The sequence below is a fragment of the Cyprinus carpio genome, chromosome A12 (assembly GCF_018340385.1).
Source record: "Cyprinus carpio isolate SPL01 chromosome A12, ASM1834038v1, whole genome shotgun sequence".
Lineage (NCBI taxonomy): Eukaryota > Metazoa > Chordata > Actinopteri > Cypriniformes > Cyprinidae > Cyprinus > Cyprinus carpio.
This window is the reverse complement of record NC_056583.1, coordinates 13,050,900-13,069,542: the sequence shown is the minus strand read 5'-3', so window position 1 is coordinate 13,069,542 and position 18,643 is coordinate 13,050,900. Positions and strand designations below refer to the sequence as shown.

Below are 18,643 nucleotides of genomic sequence, written 5' to 3'. Positions count from 1 at the left end.
AACACTTATGCAAGCGAATCGTGCCCACAGCTTGAACACTTAAAACAATAATGGTGGATATGTTAGCAGAGTGCTAACATGACTAACTGATGAAACAATACAGTTTGTAAACCAAAATATGTCTACTTTAATGTTTGAAGAATGACAGACAAAAGACGCTCTGTCTTAACTTTTAATCAGAATACAGAACAGCTGTATCACAGGAGCACCAGCATAACTAACTCACTCATCTCTCCCGCATTAACACTATAACTGCCGGAGCAGCGATATAAACAGCAGTTGCACAATGATTATAAAGTCTGTGCATCACACTGCATTCTTTATTTTTAAATGAAGTAATTAGAACAACGTCAGTCTACATTAATAGAAACATTCTTAGGTTCATAGCGAATTATCACTTCAGTAAGACAGTAATATCGTGCTTTACTTGGAAACCTAAAGCTGCACTAGGTATACATCACATATTAGCACAAAAACTTGATATTTTGAGCACTCGATTGAAAATGTAGACAACTTATCAATCGTACTTACAGGTTGTGGGTCGGAGACGCTTGTTAGTCTAAATAAAGAAGATTAAAAGCGAACCAAGATAAAAAGCTAAGATTAGAGAAGCAGTCCCCCGTAATATGACAAGCACACACCAAAAGGTTCGAATTGTATTTCTGTGGTATCCTTGAACACAGCGTCTTCTTAACATGATGTAAACACCCTAGTGGAAGTGTTTGTTGGCAGATCACAGTGTTCGTAGTTCGCGGCAGGTGGGGATTATGCAAATGTGTTACCCAGTGACGTATACTGGTAACAGGCAAAAGAATCGAAAATATGACAACCAGTTAAGACGATTCAGAATCGACTCTCTATTTTGAGAGACATTGGGCCTAATTCATGAAACACGAGCAGAACAAATTTTTGTGTAAATCGTTCGTAGAGCTGTTCTGATGTAAACTTTCGAATTCATGAAAATGTTCGTATTTTCAAAATATTAGTTGGTACGAAAGAAATGTACACCTGCTCCCTACCACGTGTAAATGGTGAAGTAAAACGTTCTGTGTTCTTTTTGGCAAACTGACGACACTGAATTTTGATGAGCTGATAACTGTAAAATGCAGCACTCGTCACTGTCACTATTTACCCAGCTGTTAATAGAGGACGGGTTGGACAAATAACGACCAACCATCCTGCTTGTACAACGACTGCCTACAACAATAAAGAATTCAATAATACTGGTTAATGCTTTTTTATATTTAGTAAAATTCTTTAAAATGAGATACTATAGTAATACGTTGTCGCCATGGATATTCCAAATCATAGTAAGTTAACAACTAAAGCGTCTCAGCTGGAAAAACGCTGCGCCATAAAAGCATTCTCAAGCGCCACCAACTGGTCGTTTACAGAAGACTGCCTGACATTTTTTCAGCTGTCTAAAAACTCTTTGGTGGACACACGTTATTGAATATTTATTGTTGGGCATATGGCCTATTAGTCTTTTTTTTTTTTGCATTTATGCAATACACTGGAACCAAACCTGAGAAAGTAGACCAGAATATTCCACTGTGTTCCTGGACACGCAATTTAAGTAGCTGTAATTTAGAGGCAGGGATTATGCTAATTGTGACTGAGTGTGCATAAGAGCCCTATTTACCAATGATTGGAATTCATTAATGCCGCGTTCCAGGCAACCCGTAACCAGTGTTTTTCCAACCTTCTAACGTGAAGGTCAAACCCGTGACCTGCTACCCGTGAACTCGTACTAGATCGATGTACTCCCAGTTCCGAGCTCTGACGTTACATAGCCCGCGAAACAACAATGGCAGCCACTACGGATAATATTGCCTACGGATGCGGTTTTTATGCAAGTGGTACACGGTGTGAAATAGACTTTAGGACAATATAGCGTTGCAATAAATTTAATAATCTAGCTACAATTCCATGCGCTCAGGCAGTTTGGCGTGACTTGCCTGGAACACTACAAAGTCGTGAGTCGTGGTTTGAAGTCGTGATTTACAGGCTCAAAAACCCGCCTGGAACGCAGCATTACATAACTAACAAATCGGACGTTTACGAAGCGTTTTGTGAATCCGGAGGAAAGTTTTCGGGGAGGTCTGTTTTACACGCAATTTACTCATATATTTACGAATGTTTCATGAATGAGGCCCAATATCTTTATTTTTCACGCACTTTTTTGATTGACAGCTTTGCAGAATACCTCCGTGGTTATTTCCAATGCCTATAGTAGACCTTCAGATTTTGGAAGAAATTAATCATAAAAAGAGTTATGTTACCAAGAATGAGATTGCACAAATATACATGGATCAAAATTATAGTCAGGAAATTAAAATATTTACTGATGGATCCAAAGATCCTGTTTTAGGAAATACAGCAGTCTATATATGCATTCCCCAATTTAAGATTAAAATTGGAAAAAGGACAAGTAATCATCAGTTTATTCAGCAGAAATGATAGCTCTTAATTGGGTCGAGGAAATACAGCCATTAAGATCAGTTATTTGCTCAGACTCTTATTCTGTCTTAATAAGTTCATTAAGTGGCAAGTCTACATCTAGATAAGACATTTTATATGATATCCTACAAAGCATGTTTAAAATTAACCAATATAGATTAAGTATTTCATTTTTATGGGTACCGGCACATGTTGGGATAGAGGGAAATGAGGAAGCTGATCAAATGGCCAAAAAGGCATTAAAACAAACCGATATAAATATAAACATATCACTTAGTAAAGCAGAAATGAAAGGAATAATCAGAGGGGCTATGATTAGGAGATGGCAAAAGATGTGGGATCGGGATGGCATCTATACAACATTTAAAAACAAGTTGGAAATGGAAGGAAAGAATTTGGAAGTAAGAAGCAGGACACAATAATACCTAGACTCCGTATTGGTCACGCAGCTCTTAATCAATCATTATTTATTATTGGTAAACATGAATCAGGTAATTGCAATAATTGTGGTATTCCAGAGACTCTGGAACATTTCCTATTACATTGTGAAGCATATGAAAGAGAAAGAATGTGATTAATAGAAGAATTAAACCCATATGCCCTGCTCTTTAAACTTGTTTAGTTATCATCATGATGTGTCAGTTCTTATATCACCCCTGTTCAAGATGTGGTCATGGACTTCTAAAAATTCTCCTATATATATATATATATAATATATATGTATATATATAATACAGTGCCCTCGACAATTATTGGCACCCCTGTTCAAGATGTGGTCATGGACTTCTAAAAATTCTCCTTTTTTTTAAACAACATAGAACCCCAATGCAAAAAAAAGAGAAAAATCCAACCTTTATTTAAGTACATTAGTTTGGTGGTAAAAAAACAATCACACATTTAGAAAAAAAAAAAAACTTGAAATCATGTGTCACACAATTATTGGCACCCCTGATGTTAATACTTTGTACAACCCCCTTTTGCCAACAAGACAGCACTTAATCTCCTCATATAACATTTCACAAGATTGGAGAACACAGAGAGAGGGATCTTTGACCATTCTTCTTTGCACAATCTTTCTAGATCATCCAATGTCCTGGGTCCTCTCTTATGCACTCTCCTCTTAAGCTCCCCCCACAGGTTTTCGATTGGGTTGAGGTCTGGGGACTGAGATGGCCATGGGAGGACCTTGAGTTTGTGACTGCTGAACCATTTTTGTGTAGATTTTGCCACATGTTTTGGATCATTATCCTGCTGAAAGACCCAATGACGACCCATCTTCAGCTTTCTGGCAGAGGCCATCAGGTTTTTATTTAAAATGTCCTGGTAGTTCAAAGCGTTCATAACGCCATACACACTAACAATGTTCCCAGGGCCTTTGGAAGAGAAACAGGCCCACATCATCACAGATCCTCCACCATACTTCACGGTGGGCATGAGGTGCTTTTCGGCATACTCATCTTTTGTTTTTACGCCAGACCCACTTAGAGTGTTTGTTGCCAAAAAGCTCAATCTTAGTCTCATCTGACCAAAGCACACGATCCCAGTTGAAGTCCCAGTGCCACTTAGCAAACTCCAGACGTTTACGTTTGTGAGTGTTAGTGAGAAAAGGCTTTTTCCTTGCATGCCTCCCAAACAGCTTGTTGGCATGTAGAGAGCGTCTGATGGTTGTTTTGGAGACTTTGTGACCCCAAGATGCCACTCTTTGATGCAATTCTGTGACAGTGAGCTTAGGACTTTTTTTTTACTTCTTTTACCATTCTCCTCACTGTGCGTTGTGGCAAGATAAACTTGGGACCTCTTCCAGCCTTGTTTGTCACTGTTCCAGTTGTTTTAAACTTCTTAATGATTCATCTGACTGTAGATACGGGCAAGTTAAGGTGAGTGTCTATTTTCTTGTAGCCATTGCCTGACTGAAGGTCGACACACATCTGCCTTACTTGAATTGTGTGTTCTCTTGTCTTTGCCATGTTGACAAATGGGTAAGAGAATTAGGCCTCTGTGTCACGTCATATTTATACCCCAGGTCATGAATTACTAATTAAAAGTTCCTAGATACGCTGACCAACTTTAGCAACTACAGAAAAATATATTTAAAAAAAAATCAATTAAATTTTTCAGCGGAATTGTTAGGGGTGCCAATAATTGTGGGACGCATGATTTCAAGGTTTTTTTTTTCTAAATGTGTGATTTTTTTTTACCACCAAAGTAATGTACTTAAATAAAAGGTTGGATTTTTCTCTTTTTTTTGCATTTGGGTTCTATGTTGTTTAAAAAAAAGGAGAATTTTTAGAAGTCCACGACCACATCTTAAACAGGGGTGCCAATAATTGTGGAGGGCACTGTATATCTGTGTGTGTGTGTTAAATAAAAACTGCATGTGAGAATCAATGGCATTTCCTGTCATTGACTTCAAATGTGGTGTGGCACGTTCATGCGTTTGATAGGGGCATAATAAGCAAATTATTATTTTTTAGCTATGGTTGAGGGGACATTCATGGTGCTTTTTTGGCAGCCAGTAACAAAATGTTTTCATTGTATGTTAAAAAAAGAGAGAGAGAGAGAGAGAGGGGGGGGGGGGGGAGAGGGAGAGAAGAAGAAGTAAAGTTGCATAGGACTGAAACAGGTCAACAGGCCAATTCTTTGTGAACTATTCCTTTAGCAATGCACTTCCAATCACTGAAAACACCTCCACCCACCAACAGCAAGTCTTATATCAACACTGCAGTTCTCTTCTTCTGTTCCCTGAAACAAATGTCCAAATGAAATGGCCCATTTCCTCTGTCCAGATTACTCCTGACAAAACAAACACACCGACACAAACACAAACACAAGCAAACGAATACATAATGACCTGTTTGTGAGGTGGCAAAGAGTAAAATCAATGAGATGAGACATGTAGGACCTGGAAGATAAAACAACAAATTGACTTGGAAAAACACATTAATCTCATGTTCATTGAAAGCAAACAGAAGCCCATCACCCTTGTTTATTTCCTTGGAGTGTGTTAGCAGTGGCTAACAGACTGCACAAATGCAATAAGATCCAGTACTCTTCCATCAAAAAGGCAAGAATCATCTAATCATACTGAGGAAAACAAATCATCCATACACCAACAAAGCTGGACGATTCCCAACAAGTGATGTAATATGCAGAAGCAAAGCAGCCTTAATGCTTTTGTCCTTACTGATTGTATGAATGTATACAGTATTAGCACATGTGCGCCTTGTATGAGATGTTCTAGAAGGTCTAGAAAAAAAAATAAAAAACTCCCCTGGTAATATTTTAGCAGATATTTCCCATCAGCAGGTCGCCAAGCAACTGTGTCCTCATGATTCAGGTCCATGGTGAGAATAGAACAATGAGGCAATAATCACAGCTCTATGTTTCCTAACAGGATCTTACACTGAAACAAACTATATCCCTGCATAGAAGAAATATACAGTGTGTGTGTGCATATATATATATATATATAGAGAGAGAGAGAGAGAGAGAGAGAGAGAGAGAGAGAGCTTATTCACACAGATAAAAACATATTAGATCACTGAAAAAAGCTACATTTATTGTATTAGAACCACGGTCAACTACGGTTGTGCAATTAACACTCAGAGAAGCTAAGAGAAAGAATTCTTTAACACATTTCTGAAAAGCCTGTGAGACGTACCATGTTATTAAATAAAGAGACAGGCAATGTGCTCCACTGTGATGATCTTCCCCAGAGCTCAAAGCCTCCAAATCCTGAGCCAGTGAGCCACTCTGGAATCAACAGAATTCACAGTATGAAGGGAGGTGGCTGTTCAACGATTCAGGCTTATAGCTCTAAACAGGTGGACTGGCTTAGGGCTGCACGTCACACTGGCTTTTTATAGAACGTGCACCACATTTCAGGACTGATACATTTTAGATTATGTTGCATCAATTATGTAAGTGCTCTATTCTAGACATCATTCCTCCGTGCTGCTATCAAGTTTTAATTAGGGGAGACGAATCAAAGGGGTTATTTGAAGCTGGGTTTTTAACATTAATTTTAAATTTCATTGTAAACATGAAAAACAGTATCTATCTATATTGGAAATGTGTTAAAACACACACACACACACGTTCTAACAAATAGATATGAAATATATATGAAAAGTATTTTCTCATTTAAAATTATCTTATAATATATCCAAAAAATGTATTCTCAATTAAGTTTGAACAATCAGAAATCATATTTCTACTCTAATATAAAAATGGAAAAGAATGTGCAAATGTGAAAGATCAACATGAAGTCAGTCAGTCCTTTGGCTGTATTTCAAAAGCCTGATTGCTAATCAAAGGCGAACTGTTGGACCTGAGCTTACCTGCAGCACAAGAAAAGCTTAATGCACATGATTACTGATGCCTTGCCTTTCCAGAGTCTCCCACAGAGAGGTGGCCTGATTGTCTAGAACAAGGCACAGAGTTGCTGAGACACAGCCTCTGGTTTGCTCTGAATTCAAAATATCAGGGAGGGAGCAGAAATGGCTCTCCTCTTTCACGTAGACAGGCTGCAGGGTACTGTAGGTAGGACTGGCGGTTATGCTGTCAGTTATCCGTGTTCTCCCCCTGCTGTTTGCACATGGTATACAGTATTCCAAAAGAAATGGCTTGGAAATAAGGAATACCTTGATGTTATATAACATGATTTTTGTAACACAATTATGCAAGCACCAGTTGGTCTTTCCGTAGCTGATGTTAAAGAGGTGTTAAAAACAATTAGCCAGGATATGTACTATAGAAAAAATTTAAAATACTGCAACATTGAGTCTGTGTGAAATAGAAACAGATTAACTGCCTATTCATTAAGGTACGACTCTATTCACAAAGCAGCAAGAGGTTGAGAGCATCTCGCAGCAGAGAGGCTTTTGAAGGTGTGCTATGCATATTCCTAAAAGGTAACATATAATGTAAAATACATAGTATGACCAAAGGCAGATAGTAGCATCTCTGAATGAGTGTGGCTGCGTTGGCAATTAACATTCGAGGAGAGTATGCGTCTTTGAGGCAGAGTGACCTTGGAGGCAGACCGAGAGGAGAGCCGCTGAGAGAGAGAAGATAACGAGGCAGACCAAAGACACGGAGCAGAGGTGAATTTCAACACCAACTCAGTATGAAGGCCAGCTGTGTAAGAGAGGAACTGAACAGTGAAGATAAATTGGTGGAATTCTCCATTTGTCCTCCCACATTTTCTAAATATCAAGGTAATGAATAGAGTCAGAGTCCAGCGTCACTGAACGGTGATTTAACTTTTATTAACATTATATACAAAATACTGCAGTGGAACAAGTTGAGATAACTTAATTAGCCACACATAACTGTCAGGGCGCTATGTAAGCAAGCCTGGGACGTCGCTGAACTGAAGGTAGTCCTGAAGCAGTGTGGGGATGGGCAGCTGTTTGATAAAGGAGGTCTTGGACAGAGCACTGCTGCCCACCGCTGCCCGCACTGCCAGTCTGCACAGATGGGTGAGGGCAGGAACTGATTCTACAACCAAAAGTAAAAGGTTATTGAGCTGTGGCCACTTACCACATCAGATGATACAGCTACAGAATGCAGTAGGACAACAGTTATTTTTTCAAAAATCATTTTTTGAGATTACTTTCATTCAGCAGGGACACACTGAATTGATCAAAAGTGACAGTAAAGTCTTTTACATTGTTACAAAAGATTCCTATTTCAAATAAAGGCTGTTCTTTTGAATGTTCTATTAATAAAGAATCCTGAAAAATGTGTATCATGGTGTCCACCAAAACTTTCTTGAGCACCAAATTAGCATATTATTATTATTTATTTCAGAAAAATTGTGTGACACTTAAGTCTATAACAGGAATAAATTACATTAAAATACAAAAGTTATAATATTTCACAATTTATGACCATATAAATGCAGCCGTATACATATATAAAATATATTTGGAATATCATTAAATATCTATCAAATATCCATAAATTACTTTAATATGTTTTTCAATCAGCCATATATTTTAAACAGATTAAAATGAAAATAATCATGGAAGAATGATGCATTACATTTTTCATTTATATGTATCAATATAAAATACATAGTATTAAACTGCATAAACATTTTGTTGTTGCTTTTAATTTGGTTCATTGAAACATTTTAAAATGATTTAAAAAAATAAATTGACCTTGTCAACTATGATGCAAAAACTCTTTATATATATTACCAACAAAATGATTTCAAATATAATGCAAATATTTAATATATGCAACATGCTGTTGGATACACTGAAAAACACCTGAAGTCATGAAACCTACACATATATATGATTTAAAGTGTAGAGGCCATACCGAAATGCCTCTGTGGCGTCCACGTGCCATCTGCTCGACGGTGAGAGAGAATCTGAAGCATTGATGAGGGCAAAGTCTTCCAATTAATGAACTCCAGAAAGAAATTAAGCACTCTGTTCTCAGCTTCTTCAAGCCTGCACCCAATTAGAGCATAACAGGCAGAAGTGAAGAGCTTAACGCAGTGGTTTTTAACTCTGACGTTAATAAAGCACAACCGTTTATTAAAAGGCACACATGGTGTATCCACTCATGATTAAAATAAAAACCTGTGTGGCACAACAACCACTATGTGTTGCTTACATTTTGACCTGCAGGAGCAGCATGGGGTCCATTCCTGCTTTGAGCAGCAGGGGGAGCCAGAAAAAGGCGCTCTGCTTCTCAGCAAGGGCTCTACGGGCCAGTTCTTCGAGTCGTTCACCCTGAGGGAGGCCAGCGTGCTCTAGGATCAAGGGCAGGTGCTCTGGTACATGGCCCTGTAATGCAAAGGCATAGATCCCCATGCTGACATGGGCCCCTGCTGCCAAGAGCATCAAGGTGATTTCACGAATCTGGTGACACTCGCTGTTCAAACTGAGAGACAAACAGGAAAAAATCTGTCATACTGTCCAACTGATTGTGTTTCAAATAAAAAGCGGGACACAAGTGCACATCTATGTCATACTTCCAAGAGTTGCACCACAGAGCCATGTCCAAAGGGGAGCTGTAGCCAAACTGTCGACAGCTCTGGGCGTCTGGGCTATAGCCTTTCTTTAGCAAGGTCCGCAAGCTGTCCGCTTGCCCGCTAAGTACTGCCAAATAAACTGGACTGACCTTTCCCTCACCCCGGTCACATTCTCGCTTCGTTACCGGAATCAGCTTCTCTAAAATACTATAGAGAACGACAAGAGATGAGCAGCCAGATTAATGCAGTTTAGCAAAAATTATTTCATAAAGGCCAAAGTTACACTCCCAACATTTTCGTTTAAAAAGTATTAAAGGTTAGCTTTCAAATATGTGTATAGTGTTTGTAACCATTTGACAGACCCAGTATGTCATTGACCGAGTTGCCATACCTAAGCCGACTGAACTGGGCCGCAGCATGGATGGGTAGCTGCCAGCAGTCCTCATTGCAGTACAGGTTGGGGTCAGCTCCATGGGCCAGCAAAAGCTCCACACACCGTACGTGGCCCTCCTGAGCGGCAATGAGCAGCGGCGTGGCCAGATCGTTTGCCTGGCAGTTCACATTCGCCCCTGCGGCAATGACAACCTGTGCTTAGGCGACCAAACTCTAGTCCATGACTGCAGTGTTGCTTATTTCTTCATTTAATAACTGTTTATGCATATTAGTTAAATGACAAATAATGTCCACTGTAAAGAAAAGGAATCTTCCAAAAATATAATTTATGCCAAGTTTTTAGAAATGCCTTCATTGTATTAATTTTAGTTTCATATGATTTTCATGAACTTTTATATGAATTTAGAGAGGAATTTTATTGTAATGACTCTGAAATGTAGTTATCATGTAAAAAATAAAACTATTTCCATACATCGACAAATGTACACAATTTAATCATTATTTCTAAAAAGGTTTTAAATTATATGTTATAAACATTCACTACCAAAAATGTTCGAAATGTGGGATTGGTAATATTTTTTTGTTTTGTTTTGTTTTTGAAAGAAGTCTCTTATGCTAAACAAGGCTGCATTTATTTGATCAAAAATAAACTAAAACAGTAATTTTGTGAAATATTAGTACAATTTAAAAAAAGTTTTCTATTTTAATATAATTATATTTTTGGAGTCACACCACATGACATTTTACAAAAAACTAAACTTGCTAAAAAAAAAAAAAAGCTCAAATCTGTTATTTTAAGAGACTTTGTGAAAGAGTCACGAGGGTCTAAAGGGGGTCTTCACAATATAAATGATTTGGCATGACTTTACTTTAGCTGACAGTTTTTAAATATTAATAAGCAGCAAAGCAACTAAAAGTTTTCATTTGGATAATTTTATTTGCTTGAAAAGATTTTTTTCTTCATTACTAGATCAAGCCTAGATCTGACTTTGTATGTAATGTGTCCCTGTGAACAGCACTGTGGATACAGTAGCGATAACTCTGATGTTGCAAGAGTTAACACTGAACATTGACCAAAGTATGTACAAAAAGAGAAGCATATGGCTAGCTAGCTGCAGCTCATACAGGGTTATTTATTAAAGAAATGTTCTCACCGGCATTTGCAAGAATCTCCAAGCATTGGTGATGTCCATATTGTGCAGCAACAAATAATGAAGTGATCCCATAGTCATCAAAAGCCTCCAGAGAGCACATGCTCACCAGGTACCTCACAATCTCAGTATGGCCCTGGAAATGGTTTTACAGATATTTATTTCATCAGTTTTTAGATTAAAGACTTTGGTAACTGCTTAAGATGCAGGATTTAAAAACCTGATTAAATTAGAAAAATGGCCCTGGGCTTTAATTTTTTGAAGTTCAATGAAACATTTAGTATAAAATTTATTGAAAGAGGTATAAACTTATAAGTAGTCATAATGTTCAACGTAATCATTTGATTGTTGTTATGTGTTTCTTCCTGATAACAACTAACTGAGAAGCATTTACACTTAAAAGTGAGTGAGAAGAGCTGCAGAACTTCTTAAGGCATGTCAATGTAGTGTTTGTGCAAAATTCAATGTTTCCAAAAACATAAAAGCTTCGTAAATCATAAATTAGAGTTATAGATTAAAGCTATAACCTTGTAAACAGCTTGATGGAGACAAGACCAGCCTGACACAGAGTAAGTCCCTTTGACTTCCGCCCCATTTTCCACCAGAAGCTCCACCACATCTTCGTGCCCACCATCTACAGCTAGGAACGAAAAAAATGAGACAAACATAAATCAAACAAGAATCAAAAGAGGAAAAATACACATGGTAAACAAGATCTGAGACCATGATCCTAGGTACTTTACCTGCAAAGAGGGGACAGGAGAGCTCATTGGTTTTCCTGTTAATGTCCGCACCACCCTTGATAAGCCACTTTACTGCCCGGAGGTGTCCATTCCTCGCAGCAAAGTAAAGAGGAGTCTCTGAGTTATGTGTCAAAGTGTTGACGTAGTCTTCACAATTGACTGAAGTGAACAGGGACATACAACTAATGAATTGCACATTAGAGAGTGAAAAAAGTCACATAGCCTACAGTTCAGTAATTACTGCACATACTAGAGTGTCAAAAGAGCTCTGATTATAGGTATTTAATAGTTCACCCGACTATTAATCTTTAATGACTAATCTTAGTTATTATAATAATCTTTAGTTCACCCGAAAATGATATTCTGTCATCATTTACTAATCCTCCTTTCAATAAAATTGTATTAGATTTTATTTTAATGATTTTGTTTCTTCTTTGAAAACAAAAGATGTTTCCGTCATGTTTATTAATATTTAAAATGTTTCTAAAAATTTATTTTACATTTTTATTACAGTTTTAGTTACTTTAGTACTAAAAACGAATTAGAAATGTTGCCTAGGCAACTAGCTGAAATAAAATTAGTTAATATTTTTATTTCAGTTAATCTTTATTTTATTTCAGATTGTTTTAAAATCGTTTTGGTTAACAAAAATAACCATTAAAGAATGAGAAAAAAAAATCACTTGTCTGTACCATGAGGGGAACATTCTCAAGAATGATAATTGAAATTTCTGTTTGTTTCAAACAAAACTAGCCACAACAAGTGGTAAAGATCAATGTTCTCACACAATTACGTCAGTTGTTGAGATTGATGGCCCCATTCCCCACTCGTTTATAATTTAAAGAGCATTGGAAAAGAGCAGCGTGAACATTTTGCCAAGTATGTCCTTTTGTGCTTTACTTAAATGTCATAAAGGTTTGGAACGACACGAGGTTGAGTAAATGCTGCCAGAATTTGCATTTCTACGTGAACTATCCCTAAAAAGGCATTCTATTTGATGGTCCACAAGTTCAGAGTAGCTAGCCCCCCTCCCTCTCTGAAGTTGTTACCGGCTGCAGAGAGGAGAAGCCCCACACACTCCGCTGATCCAGACGCCGCAGCCTCGTGCAGGGCGTTCCAGCCCCGGTTATCTTTCACGTCCACCGCGAAGCCTCTCTGGATGAGCTTCTGAACCCGTCGACCTTTCCCCTCCCGGGCTGCCAGCGCGACGGCTGAGCAGGTGTCTCCGTAGCACTCCGTGAAGTCCATCTGATTAACTTACTCTCCGTTTAAACACAACACAAACATTACTGAAAGAGTTCGTGCTCTTTCATTTACACACAGCGGTTCTGGCTGAGTGCAAGTTGATAGCTGCTGGTCTTAAATTAGACCTGACTTACACTGCAGTGCCACAGGTTTAACCTCTATAATGCACAACCATGTCAAGTTCACTCTACGTTACATAAATAATTATAAGCTGGGCAGATAACGGTTCTTTAATTGCAAAATAACGAGTTAACTGCTTTTAGTATACTAGTCTAGCGTTAGTAAGTTAGTTCGACTTTCCCACGTTGAATCTTTAATATGTCCACAAGACAACAAAAAGACAAAGCAAAAATCATGTTGCGTCCTAAAACATTGGTGCACACACGAAAGAGTGATAAAATTTACATTCGAATCGTTTTGGGGCAGGATGAATTTAATGCACATTTCCGACGATGCTGTTTTCTGATTGGCTGATTCAGAGCTCCGGCAAGAACACACACGTGTAATTTTTCGTTCCGTCCATGAAAAATAAGAGGAAATAAAAAACAACAACAACATGTCACCAAAAGGAGATATTATTCAATAATAGCTTAAAAGCTTAGAAGTCATTTGACTGACTTTTGTTCATCTTTAACTAGATATAATTACATAACATAAGACAGCAATATATACAACAAAAGTGATACAAAGCATTTCTTGTCTATTGAACAAGTAGGATTCCTACGGTCAGAAAACCTAAAAATATAATTTTAATTTGCTTGATATTAATGAAAATTCCTTAAATAAATAAATGCGATTTACCTTTTCTGTTTATGCTCAGCTCTATAGATGTAACTTCCTTTATCGTTACATAATATGATATAAAATAAATTATAAATTTATACACAGCAACATACAGGTGCTGGTCATATAATTAGAATATCATCAAAAAGTTTATTTATTTCACTAATTCCATTCAAAAAGTGAAACTTGTATATTATATTCATTCATTACACACAGACTGATATATATGTTTATTTCTATTAATTTTGATTATTATAACTGACAACTAAGGAAAATCCCAAATTCAGTATCTCAGAAAATTAGAATATTACTTAAGACCAATACAAAGAAAGGATTTTTAGAAATCTTGGCCAACTGAAAAGTATGAACATGAAAAGTATGAGCATGTACAGCACTCAATACTTAGTTGGGGCTCCTTTTGCCTGAATTACTGCAGCAATGCGGCGTGGCATGGAGTCGATCAGTCTGTGGCACTACTCAGGTGTTATGAGAGCACAGTCCACTCTTTGTGAATCTCCCCCACATTTTTGAATGGGCTTTGTTTAACAATCCTCTCCAGGGTTCGGTTATCCCTATTGCTTGTACACTTTTTTCTACCACATCTTTTCCTTCCCTTCGCCTCTCTATTAATGTGCTTGGACACAGAGCTCTGTGAACAGCCAACCTATTTTGCAATGACCTTTTGTGTCTTGCCCTCCTTGTGCCTATGGTCAATGGTCATCTTTTGGACAACTGTCAAGTCACCAGTCTTTCCCATGATTGTGTAGCCTACAGAATTAGACTGAGAGACCATTTAAAGGCCTTTGCAGGTGTTTTGAGTTAATTAGCTGAGCAGAGTGTGGCACCAGGTATCTTCAATATTGAACCTTTTCAAAATATACTAATTTTTTCTGAGATACTGGATTTGGGATTTTCCTTAGTTGTCAGTTATAATCATCAAAATTAAAAGAAATAAACATTTGAAATATATCAGTCTGTGTGTAATGAATTAATATAATATACAAGTTTCACTTTTTGAATGGAATTAGTGAAATAAATCAACTTTTTGATGATATTCTAATTATATGACAAGCACCTGTATATGTATATATAAACAGCAACACGCAGTGTTTATGGCAGCTTGTAAATAAGACGGCAACTGATGTGAGTCTAGATTTTCGGCTAAGTTAGATCTGTTGTTTTTGCCCTTGGCAAGTATTACTTTCTTTTGTAATCTTTATCATATTAATTACTGTGATGTGTCCACAGCTATGCAAACCATGTGAACATACCCTAACCAGACTCGCCAGTGGCACACGGGCCCTAAAAAAACTCGTCCATCGTTATGTGGAGTAACTTTATGTGTTCAGACCATATTTCAGGTTGTTCAGACACACAGTGAGCTGTCAGCAGGAAGCATGTGGGTTTTTGGTTACGGATCTTTGATTTAGAAAGTTGACTTTCCATACGAGGAGAAACGAGTGGGTTTCGTCAAAGTTTTCAGTTGCAGATTCTGGCAGGGAAGTACGGATCATCGAGGGGTGCCTGGAAAGGTATGGGCCAGATTATTCCCTATCAAAGTCATATGAGTTTATGAACAGCAGGCGTCCAGTCGTAGTGACCTTTCAGGATGACAGAGCACTTTACACAGTACGATTAACACTTTTACTTCTTATTGATTCTATTTCAGCCTGGCCGAGTGGTGACATTAATAGAGGACCCTGAGGTAATGACTGTCAACCTATTAAAGGTGCAGTGTGTAAATTTTAGCGGCATCTATCGGTGAGGTTGCGAATTGCAACCAATGGCTCAGTCCCCCGCTCACCCCTCCCTTTAGAGAAGCTACGGTGGCCGAAACAGGTAAAGATGTCGTCGGTAAAGACAGCAGATTGTAATGAGATTTCTTTACAAAGGTAAATTAAGGAATTATATTTACTTAATTATTAATTAAATCGATGTTATTGCAAATATTAATGTACTTGTTCATAATTGTGTCAGTGTTTTATGTGCAAGAACAACAAAGTGATGAAACGCGCTCTGTAGAGCAGTTTGTCTGTTTAGGGCCACTGTACAAACATTGTGGCCACTTCCATGTAACGGGACCCGCGGTGTATGTAGATATCAAGTGTGCCGCACTACTCCTCAATAATGAAGCCATCGCGTTTCGGTCGCCCCCAGGTGGCTGGTCCCAGTATAGGTCATAAACCCCACCCTCTCCATGTAATCTAATGGTACGTGAGACAAACTAATAATTAAATTTCACATTAAATATTTTGTTTTCAAACATGGTTTATGTACTTTGTTGTAGATTTTATCACGCTGATGTAAGTTAGGGTGTTCGTTTTTAAAATAAGTTTGGTTTTAGTTAGTTATGTGATGCTATAAAAACGGGAGTGTGACGTCATGATTGACAGCTGAAACTGACAGCTTCTCTGAGCGAACTGAGGCGCCAACGGACTTTTTCCGGAGTTGTATTTACCTTATTTTAACACAAGCCTCAAACGAAAAAAAAAAAAAAAAACAGACAAAAATTGGACTAGTTAGGCTAATTTAAAAAAAGAGTCAGGGGTGTGTGTTTGCATCGACTCTGCGGGAGTGTGGGCGGGACGGCTCCACATCACTCTCTACTGCGCAGACTCTGGTCCCAAATCAGCGCAATATGGCCACGCCCTAATAGGACAATGGCGGCTTCACTTTTCTTCGATGGAAGTGAATGAAGGTGCGTCGTCCATCTTTTTTACAGTCTATGGTAGATATAAATAGCTCAATCTAAGGTAATAAAAAAACATAGTTATGTATATTATATTGCAATTATGTCAAAAGAACATTGTAAATATTACACATTGCACCTTTAAATACTGCTTACAGTGCCGATACATGGCACATTACATACATTCCACGAATGCATTATACTTTTCTTTCTTTTTTATCCTGAGGCATGGAAGGCACTTTTTTTTGAGACTTTAGATATTTCTGATAAACTATTATCTAATATAAATTCTACTACATTTGTAATGAAATTTGCATGAAATTAATATAAATTATAACATAATTAAAAACAGTATAATAATTTATATTTTTTATATATATATATATATATATATATATATATATATATATATATATATATATATATATATATATATATATAAAAAATATAACTTTTACTTATTTAACCTTGAATGAAATGTAGCTAGTTTTAAAAATCACATTTCTGTATCCAACCTTAAAATGGTGATTATGCCGTATTTTTTTTTAATAATTCACAGAATAATAGTTCATATTTTTTTTTTCTTTTTTAAACAAATTATTATCTAACATAATTAACCTCGCATACAATTTAAAAACTTTTAAACACATAACATGTCTGTATCCTGCCTTATAATGGTGATGCAGTATTCTTTATACAATGTGCCTATTTTTTAATTCACTTTAAAAATATTTTCTTTGTTTTTTTCATTAATTTTTAAACAAACTGTAATATAACATAATAAACCTAGCATAAAATTTAGCTAGTTTTAAAATAATCAAATATCTGTATATCCCACCTTAAATGGTGAACACACAGTACTTTTTATACATCTTTATATATCTTTTAATTCACTTTAATATTTTTAATTGTATAAAAAAATATGTATTATTAAACAATTTTTATACATTATTTATTAATTTAAGTTTTTATACTTTTTAATAATAAATTCTAAGGTTCAACATAAGAGTTAACTCTTTTCTCTTTCATTGACCATTTATTTAATAATATATATTTTTAAAGAGTTTCAGACCCGGTTTTGTACAATATTTATGGAAAGTGCCATATATTATATTTGTGATGTATCGTGTAATAGCATATGAGATTTACATACATAAATTTCATTTACTTGCATTAATCCAATAGATTTTCCTTATGCTACATAGAAATGAGAGTAATCCAAACATTTTTTTCTTCCTGTTCATTCACTTTCTATTTGCCTGCAGGGCTGTGTGTGGGGCATTGCTTTTAAGTTGCCATCAGGTCGAGAAAAGGAAGTGAAAGAGTATCTGGACTACAGAGAGAAAGGCGGTTGTGGGGTGATCACAGTTACATTTCATCCCAAAGATGAAGGACACCAACCAGTGCAGGACACATTGATCTACATGGGCTCCTGTGACAACCCAAATGACCTTGGCCCAGCTCCTTCGCTCAGCAGATTGTGAAGTGTGTAGGCCCCAGTGGCAAGAACACAGACTACCTCTCTGAGCTCGCCGATGCCATTAGGCAACTTATACCTGAAGACTTAGATGATCACCTGTTCTCTTTAGAGCACCTTATGAAGGAGCTGCAGAAGCAGGAAGAGATGGAGTGATCTGATATAGTCTGCTTTGTCCTTAATCTTCTGAAAAACTCAGGAATTATTTTTTTTTTCTCGTATATAGATTATTATATCTGATGTATGCTAAAAGAGATTACCTGATAAAGCTTTAGATAAGCAGTACTTAAACTACTGTTCTGTTTTTAAGTAGGATTGCTATATATATGGTAGCCTCTTGACAGAATGTTTTAATCTACACTTGATTTTACAATGTGACATTTCACATCATTTGTCTCACGTTAAACCTTGAGATACAAATCAAGAACTTAAATGGATTTCAGTATATTGCACATAATATATAATGTCATTACATCCATGAAAATTTAAATGAATGAACAATTTAATTTTCAGTTTATTTTACTCGGGATACTTGAATGTTACAAAGCCATTTCCTGTTTATTGATAAAGTTCCTTACCATCCTAATCTTCAAATAAGCCATAGCATGGTGAGTCTCATGAACATAACATGTTCAAGTCACAATCTACCCCCCAGAAAAAAAAATTAATAATAATTTGAATAAACCAAATTAAACATGTTCTTGGAACCTT

The 18,643-nt window shown here is 36.8% G+C and overlaps 1 protein-coding gene and 1 pseudogene across 2 annotated transcripts; one reads left to right on the top strand and one right to left on the bottom strand.

Annotated features, from left to right (window-relative positions):
• Positions 1-5,998: 5,998 nt before the first annotated feature.
• LOC109083829 (ankyrin repeat and SOCS box protein 3-like) lies at positions 5,999-13,447 on the bottom strand. 2 transcript variants are annotated; one of them, XR_006161349.1, is made up of 10 exons: positions 12,788-13,447; positions 11,739-11,897; positions 11,523-11,635; positions 10,999-11,131; positions 9,843-10,020; positions 9,452-9,658; positions 9,091-9,360; positions 8,791-8,924; positions 7,745-7,962; positions 5,999-7,698 (listed from the first exon to the last, which is right to left on the bottom strand). XR_006161349.1 is itself a non-coding variant. In XM_019098567.2 (9 exons), exons 1-9 carry the CDS (start codon positions 12,984-12,986, stop codon positions 7,805-7,807), a joined length of 1,551 nt encoding a protein of 516 aa, XP_018954112.1. In that variant the 5' UTR covers positions 12,987-13,447; the 3' UTR covers positions 7,699-7,804. The 2 variants fall into 2 exon arrangements, 1 of the variants encoding a protein (XP_018954112.1); XM_019098567.2 differs by lacking the exon at positions 5,999-7,698 and having other exon boundaries at positions 7,699-7,962.
• A 2,164-nt stretch (positions 13,448-15,611) lies between these two features.
• Positions 15,612-18,088, top strand: LOC109083831 (annotated as a pseudogene).
• Positions 18,089-18,643: the final 555 nt, after the last annotated feature.

Coding starts and splice junctions, on each gene's coding strand:
- LOC109083829 (XM_019098567.2), bottom strand. CDS start 12,986: ATGGACTTCACGGAGTGCTACGGAGACACCTGCTCAGCCGTCGCGCTG. Junction 8,925..9,090: donor CTGCTCCTGCAGGTCAAAAT/GTAAGCAACACA, acceptor AATTGGGTGCAG/GCTTGAAGAAGCTGAGAACA. Junction 7,963..8,790: donor GACGCCACAGAGGCATTTCG/GTATGGCCTCTA, acceptor TTTTGGTTGTAG/AATCAGTTCCTGCCCTCACC.